Here is an 8,389-nt window from a genome sequence, read left to right on the forward strand (position 1 = left end):
GACTGTTGAAGGAAAGTTAAATGGGATGTTAAAATTTCCTATATATACAATAAAGATTGTCGAACATTTCAGAAACAGGTATCAGAAGCCATTCTGACAATCGTGTTAAGGCGTAGAGAGAAAACACTCAACAAATGCCAGTGGTGTTTTGTCACTTTAAAACTGCATCAACGCATTAAAGGAACTCTTAAACGTTAAAATACTGTACTATTCGCAGCGTATCAAATTGAAACGCATTAAAAAGAGACCGGCAGAACTAAAATATGAGTCGAGATTAAAATGTTTAATCACAGCGAAATCTTTATCGTTGCTACATTAAAACTATAGTTTCTCTTCAGTTTCGGGAAAATTCAGCGCCACAATTTCAACGTGTGGCGCTTGTTTATTGTTGAAGAATTGCGTGGTGACGATAGACAATATTGAAACTACAGAAAAACTTGAACTTGCACCTCAGATCATGAAAGCCTGCAATCTCCGAATGAAAATTTAACAGGCCCCTCACGAGCTAGTGGGGGCCACAATTTTGTTGAAAAAAAAAACCCCCACTAAAATTACCCAATCCGGTTTTTCTTAATTTGAACTGAAAATTTTCGGACATGTTTATTGGCTAAAAAGAAGGCAATGCCCGCACTCTCTTAGAGTTGGGGCTGAGAAATGTGATTTGAAGTGGTAAGGTGACTAAAATCCGTTAGGCATCACGTCAGCATAGAAGTCTCCAAATGTCATGTAGAGGTATTCAGGAACTGTTTAAAACCACCTTGGTAGATATTGTGCAGCAAGCCGAGTACAATATTATGCCCATACTGCTTTCAAAGTGTTTCTGTCGGCTCGTCCTGCTTCAACCTTCCCTACTGAATTGCAGGTGAAATCGTTCATATCTCAATTGAAAGCTAAACATAAAAAGGTGAGAGCAGAAGCATAAAAGGTTGGCAATTGCTTAATTAATGATACTGAGAATGTGATTTATGTGTTTGTGTGTGTGTGTGTGTATATATACACACACACACACACTGAATTTACTCCTAGCGGGTAGACCTTAGTACTAGCCAGTATGGAGACTTAAAGATGCTGTATTTCACTTTAAAAATTTATCATTTAACAAATGAAAACTTGTCTTGAAAAGATACGTCCAAAATCACCCTCTTTTGGAATTTCCAGTTTGAACTTACTTTTAATATTCAACAAATTGTAGTGTAAAGATACCCCTTGGCTCCTCCAGGACGTGTTAATACTTCGAGTCAGAGTTTCTATAAAATATACAAGACAACTAGACGATGAAAATTTCATAGTAATTCCACCAGGTTTTAGTTTCTGTCACATGATCAGGAAGATAGACCAAAGAACTGAACATATTTCAAATATCAGTAAATGACACAAAAATATCAATATTACACGCAAATCAACAGAAACACGGATACGTTCAAAAATCGAACACCAATCAAAGTATCTACATTTCATTTATTTTATGTACCATTGGCTCTTGTTGTTTAAAGTTTATTTGGGCTCGTTGGGATAACTCCTTCATAATCGGACGAATAACTGTGTATATAAAGCATTAGCAGTTAAAAACCGAGTACAGTTCATATACACTCAATACACAGTACTAACCTCTTACTCTAACTACTGTCTGCAGGAACAATCTTCTAATTGAATTTTTGCACGATCGATATTAACTATCTTGATTTTTTTGTCTTCCTTAACAGATGCACCTGTTTCGTATTGCATGCGATGATGACAATCAATATTAATCATTTTTTTCTTATCTGTTAACAACGATAGCTTTGTTTAACGACTTATGTTAGCATCTTTTATTATATATATTTCTTTTCATGGGCATAGCTACGAATCTATAATGAAGGGATTCACGAATACTTTGAAACTATAAACTCGGATAAATCTAATTCTTAAAAAGTACGCGAAAGGATCATTTTATTTCAAAAACTGCAACAAGTTTTACTTCTACTTTTCAGAATTACTTAAAAGGCTAGGTGGCTAAAACCCCAGACCCAGATCTAGTTAATCTCATGTCTATTTCATCATAACCTGTCTTATTTAGAAACCGTTGTATAGGTTAACATACGTCTTCGGAATACCGACTTCATTATAACAGAGGTCTTTCCACACGCAAGTTTTTATTTTATTTTTAGACTTTGGTCTAATTAGCCATTTCACCAGTTTATATTACCCACTCAGTAAATACTTCAAAAACAATAACTGTCCAAATGTTTGTTTGTTTGTTTGTTTTTGAATTTCGCGCAAAGCTACATGAGGGCTATCTGCGCTAGCTGTCCCTAATTTAGCAGTGAAAGACTAGAGGGGAGGTAGCTAGTCATCACCACCCACCGCCAACTGTTGGACTGCTCTTTTACCAATAACTAGTGGGACTGACTGTCACATTATAACGCCCCCACATCTGAAGGGGCGAGCATGTTTGGTGGGACGGGGATTTGAACCCGCGACCCTTAGCTTGCGAGTCAAGCGCCATAACCAACTGGCCATGCCGGGCCTACACAACGAAATATCTGGGTTCTGCCCATCGGGGATATCAGACTTACCGATGAGCTACCTGGGGGCTGAAGTGGCTAACTATTGAATACGCGATGTACTAAATTTTCTCACATACTCCCAAATGTTGATGTTTTAGTTCAAAAGCCAGGTCAGGTCACAAAAGTTTTGTATAATTACCTATAGCTGGTTTTGTTTCATATCAACTCAGGGAAGCTACTTTTTACAGACGAGAAATAACTGACAACAACCAGTATCTTTTGACCCAAATATTAAATTTTAACCTCTGTGTCAAAAGATAGCAGCGTCTTTGGGTGGTATTGTTAAATGAACTTTTACAATGTAATTTAATTTACAATTACTAAATATAAAGGGCTTTTCAGGTACTGAAAAACAAAACGTATGACAAAGATTCCCCTGACCACACTGTTTTTAGAGAAAACCAAGAAAGTTTACCCGAAGACTTCTAGTTAACGCAACTTTTTTTTTTATTCCACGTTTACTGGATAAAGCACCACAAAGGGTAGTAGGCGGAACAACTAATAAGACTTTAGCCCTTCGCCAGATTCCAGATGAAGTTTAGAAAGCTTATAACATTTCTATGCCACCGACTGACTTCCAACTTTAAACTGGACGGGCACTTAACGGTGTATTTTATTTTATGATATTCAGGGTCCAAGTAGTGTGACAGTCACTAATCGAGTTACATTTCGCGATAATCTCGAGGGTATCCCTAAAGTTACTTACTACGCTCGTAAACGGTGCTTAAGTGGTAACATAAAGGTTCGTTTATTAAAGCCAAAAAATATAAAATACTAACCGGCAAAGCAGGACTTAAAAATGTATGCTATAAATATGGGTGCGAGTCGCCCCTTCAGTTATTTTGAGCCTGTAGCACACGAGTGTGTGTTTTCTTGCAGTAAAGCCACATCGGGTTATCTGCCGAGTCCACCGAGGGAAAAACGAATCCCTAATTTTAGCATTGTAAATCCAAAGACTTTTCGCTGTCCCACCGGGGGACAGCACACGAATCGTTACTCCGATACAAAAGTAACTTTGATGAGTGCATCATTAAACGTCAAATTCATTTTGCGTCAGTTTCGAGTGTTTTGTTATCGGCCTTACTCAGTTAAGCCTTCATTCGCTGAGTTAAGGCAGTACAGATCAAATGGTTGCTAAACTGGAACGGAACCCTTCGCCAGGCTATGCTTATGCCACAAGAAGCAACTCATCTAACATCCAAGCAAGCTGGAAAAAACGAAATAAAAAAAAATACAACGAAGAAACAGCACAGAAAACAGTAACACGAAAATCTGCAGACTGAACAACACTCGTGTTGTAGCTCTTGAAAGCTTACTTTCTGCGTTCTACTTGCCATTATGTGGTACAACATATATTAAAACATCTATTATCCATGTTGCCCGGTCTGATTATTATGCTCTCGGCACACCTGTCTTCATACTCCTATTGTTCTTCAGACCAATATCCAAGGCGGACTTCCTCCCAAGATATACGAGATCATAAATATTGCAGAATATGCAAACGCCGATATCATCAGTATCACAGAAACTCTCTTAGTCTCGCTATCTCTGGGTAACAGAACTATTTGAGCCGGTAAGTTCAACAGAAACTCCCCAAGCAAATAAACTAGAAACTAATATATTTGCTATGTTTCACTAAACTCTTACATTAAATGTTTTTCTAAACAGTTCTAACCCCGGTCACCATTGTTGGATTATACACTGCCCTCCAAGTAACACACACACAAAAAAAAGATATCGATCCCTTTCAGCCATAGTATTCTATACGAATGATTATGTTATTATTGATCTTAGCAGCAAATACAAGCCCATTGGCTGTACTATAGACAACAAGAATAGCAGACGCCTACTTAATTTCCTTGACGGTCACAATAATACACTATTAAATGATAAATAACACTACAACTACGCCAATAAACAGCGTCTCAAACACGAGTACGTCTGTCGTAATCCAGGCAGTATGAAGAGCACTGGTATTATGCGAAGGGATTCGTTGGCAAATATAATGTGGTTGAGATATTATTATACACTTTTCTTTACTTTCACTCAGAAGTTCTTATTACTAATGATACGGTAAGGTGATGTAGTGATTGAGTTTGATGTAGGTTAGTGGTAATCTACTACCCACCAAAAAGCCTAGATACAACTAAATAAAGGCAAAATAGTCGCAATATGCAACTAACCTAAACAAAAATCTACCATCCTCCGTTACAAACAAAGCCGCCAAACCTGCAGACATAAACAAATAACATAATTTAATCAGTCTGTGCTTTATTACGTCAGCAGACACTTAGCAACCAAACAGATGTCACTAACGTTGTTACAAAATCCAGAATATTATGACATAAACACAAGAATCCCTGCATTACTAAACACATTTAGAAACACCAAATGTAACAACACAGAACTAATTGGGATAGTTTCAGTTCATAACTGAACAATAAAAATTATTCTAATGATTTCTGGAAGTATATTAAACGCTACATAAACAGTGGCTTAAGGAAATGTCATGGTGCGAACGCCCTCTGCTGGCGAAACGTGATTATAACCAGTTACATTTATCATAAGATAACAGTGTTAGGTTTACTGTATTTTGAAACACTACATTCCTCGTTTGGTCCCTTATATAGAGTATTTCTACAATATTACTTTGGCAATATCATTTTTCTTCTCGGAAAAACCGTAAAGGAGCGAATAAAGAATGTAGTGCTTATTAAAAGTACATTAAGCCTAATACTTCTTTATTATAATAAATATATTCGAGTATAATAAAGTTTCGCCAGCAAAAGGCGTTCACGCCATAACAATTATTATTCTAACGACTGGCTTATGGGTCTTCACGTCCGTACATTATTAATGTAGAGAATACAGTATACAGGCGTACATGAGCAAAAGCTGACATTTTAAAGACCCATCTCCAAAACGTATTTAAAACAACTGTTATATGAAAAAATAATAATTTTGAAACAAGGTAAACATCCGTACACAACAATACTTACTTTTTCATAGCGTATTTCCCAGAATTCATCAAATGTAATATACGACAAATATTAGACGAACAAGCCCGATCAATACAACTATCATCAAAACAATTAACAACGGGCCTCGGGCCAAGAAACTGCATACCAATTACCACCCCCCAAAAAAGGGAGGCAATTAGAAACTATACAAATTTCTATCAGCCTTGTTCAACTTATCCCTAATATCAGGTAACCTGCCCTGCTCTTAACCCATTGACTGCCGATTCGCTGCACAGGGTGTGGTCTGTCTCTGGAACTCGAATGCCAGTGTGCTCTGTATAGTTTATTTAAGTGATTTTGAAAAGCAGACTGCTTTGCAGGGTGTTTTTAAGACTTCAAAGTACTAGGTGCAATTTTCGTAAGGGGGTGGTATTGATCAGCTATAAAATTTCGAATTTATTTTTATATTAAAATACAATAAATAAATAGTATGTAAATAAATATAGTATCAAAGCCCCTGCTGCTTTGATACTCGAATTTTCTTAAAGTTTGTTTTAACGCGCCATACTACTGTTGGGCTTAAGAGGGAATTGAAGTATCTGATGAACGCCATTAATAACTTGAGAGTTAGTACTGTCATTATTGTTGATAATTGGTACTGTACTGACGTATAGTGTAAAAATAATAAGGCCAATACTCGGAGCACGTGCCTTGAACGTTTACTCTGACCTTCATGTCAAATCAGGAAGTTTGAGAAGCAGCGGGTAATTTCCCGCTACTCCAATCTCTGATACTGAAACCTTATCTCGTTGTGCCATACATTAACGAAATATTTCTTTATCCAAGAACGTTACTGGGCAGTGTCCTTTATTAAAGTCATCTATTGTATTTTCTGTAAGTCTAACCAGGTGATCCATTGGTTGTCTTGATTTTCTGAAACCATTTTGGATAGCACAAAATGTATTTCTAGAAATTACAGACGGACTGAGACAGTTAGTGATAATTTTTAAAGTAGTTTCCCATAGCAGCCATAGTAAGACTTGTGGTTCTCTGTCTACCATACTTATCCGCTGGCTTTTCGCCTTTATGAAATATTGTGACATTTGTTAGCTTTTAACCTTTTGATTGCGGCTGCATTAAAAGCGCGCGGAATGTTTGCACACTGGCACTTTAAAATACCCACTAAGTTATTCGACTATGGAACTTCAGCTCCAGGTAGAATTGAAATACAATTTACTGGTCTGGTGTATAAATAACGATGGATTATAGTGGGTAAAACGTATTGAATCGATTAAAAACAGAATAAATTGCGTTAAGATACCCCCACCGAAATTATAAACTAATTTACAAAACTTGTATAAGATCCGTTATGGAATATACCTGACCCACGTAAGTAAATATAACCAAGTTAAAAACCCTTCAACATTTTTATCCGTTCTACACTAAGATTTACAAGATCAACATCTACAAGATTTAGAACATAATTATGCAAACCTCCCGATGATGCCAAATAGTTCAAGAAGGGATGGGAGGTGAAATAATTAAAAATGATCTCATATGCGAACTTAGCAAATGTATTTGAGTAAATAAAAATAATTATGTAGCCCCAGTTAATATTTGTTCTAACTCGGTGTTTCTCAAACGGTGGGTGCGACTCCCAATTGGGCTCACGAGCCGTCTGCGCAGAGTCAACATTTTATTTAAATAAAATTGCTGTGATTTTTCTTACTTGTAGAGATAATGGGAGGTCGCGACGACTAAAGCCCGGACGCGGGGTTGTCTGGCAAATCCGGCTGAGAAACACAGCGTCTAACTATATTATTAAGGCCACCAAATGAACAGTTCAAGACTACGATACTTCATTCACCCGTTTTATAACTGGTCTGTCTGATATTACATAAACAAAGAAATATATGTCAAACGTGAGTTATACGTTCAATCGAATACGCTTTATTGTAGTGTTTTGTTCATGGACAAGGTTTGATAACGGTTGACCGTATTAGTCTAGTTAATATAATTAAGCAGCTACTTGATAAAATCTACACCATGCCCGAACATGCACGCATTCCACGTTACAGAGGAAAGGTTTTTGGTCAAGCGCTTTAGATTTAGTTTTCTGAAAAATGTCAGAATGACGAGGATCACCGTGCGATAAAAATACAGATTACACGAACTCATCCAAAAAGGCTACATACAATATTGGGCACCCAATGCCCACGCACAGCTTGTGGCAAAAGATAATATATGTACACACACACAACAAATAGGGATGACCACGATAAAGGACCTTCCATATACGTGTGTGTGTGTGTGTGTATACATCTTGAATCACCAGATGGCGCAACCATCACAGGTTTTTTTCCTTCGGAGTTCTAGTTTTTATTACTTCACGTTAAATTAAGGATTTCTAGCTGTGAACAGCTTCTTCTATTCAACAACTATAGATATTTTAAGTATTTTGTTATATTGTTCTTTAACACGCATTTACCTTTATAAAGTTATACAAAATGTACTCTGAAATACATAAAGGATGTGTTGATTACAGGGATCGAACACTGAATTTTAGAGTTATGAGCCGACCGTCTTGCTGTTGAGCAACCAGAAGGGAATGACTTTAGAGGAATTCATTCTTTATATACAGGTAGTTTCAAAACTATCTAATGTTGGTACATTGCATCTTATAACTAAGCCATTAGATAGTAAAAAGTTTAGTAAACTGTCCTTTCCTTGCAGATAAAGATTGTTTGTAGAAGCAAACGCTATTCATAATTGTAAATAAAAAATGAAGGTGTGTTGTACTCCACTAAACCCAGAATTACCAACGAGGTGTGCTGTACTCTACTAAACCCAGAATTACCAACGAGGTGTGTTGTACTCCACTAA

The 8,389-nt window shown here is 36.8% G+C and overlaps 1 protein-coding gene across 3 annotated transcripts in view; it reads right to left on the reverse strand.

The window, feature by feature from the left end:
* Positions 1-5,633, reverse strand: part of LOC106469377 (BTB/POZ domain-containing protein 10-like) — a 46,485-nt gene extending 40,852 nt beyond the window's left edge. The window contains exon 1 of one of the 3 annotated variants that reach the window (XM_022397880.1): positions 5,546-5,633. In XM_022397880.1, coding sequence (XP_022253588.1) covers positions 5,546-5,574 — 29 coding nt within the window. In that variant the 5' untranslated portion in view covers positions 5,575-5,633. Of the gene's footprint in view, positions 1-1,169; positions 1,248-3,325; positions 3,722-5,545 lie in introns of those variants that run through there. The other 2 variants (XM_013929869.2, XM_022397882.1) reach the window with 2 other exon arrangements.
* Between the last annotated feature and the right edge of the window lie 2,756 nt (positions 5,634-8,389).

This window comes from Limulus polyphemus, unplaced genomic scaffold (genome assembly GCF_000517525.1).
Source record: "Limulus polyphemus unplaced genomic scaffold, Limulus_polyphemus-2.1.2 Scaffold3454, whole genome shotgun sequence".
Lineage (NCBI taxonomy): Eukaryota > Metazoa > Arthropoda > Merostomata > Xiphosura > Limulidae > Limulus > Limulus polyphemus.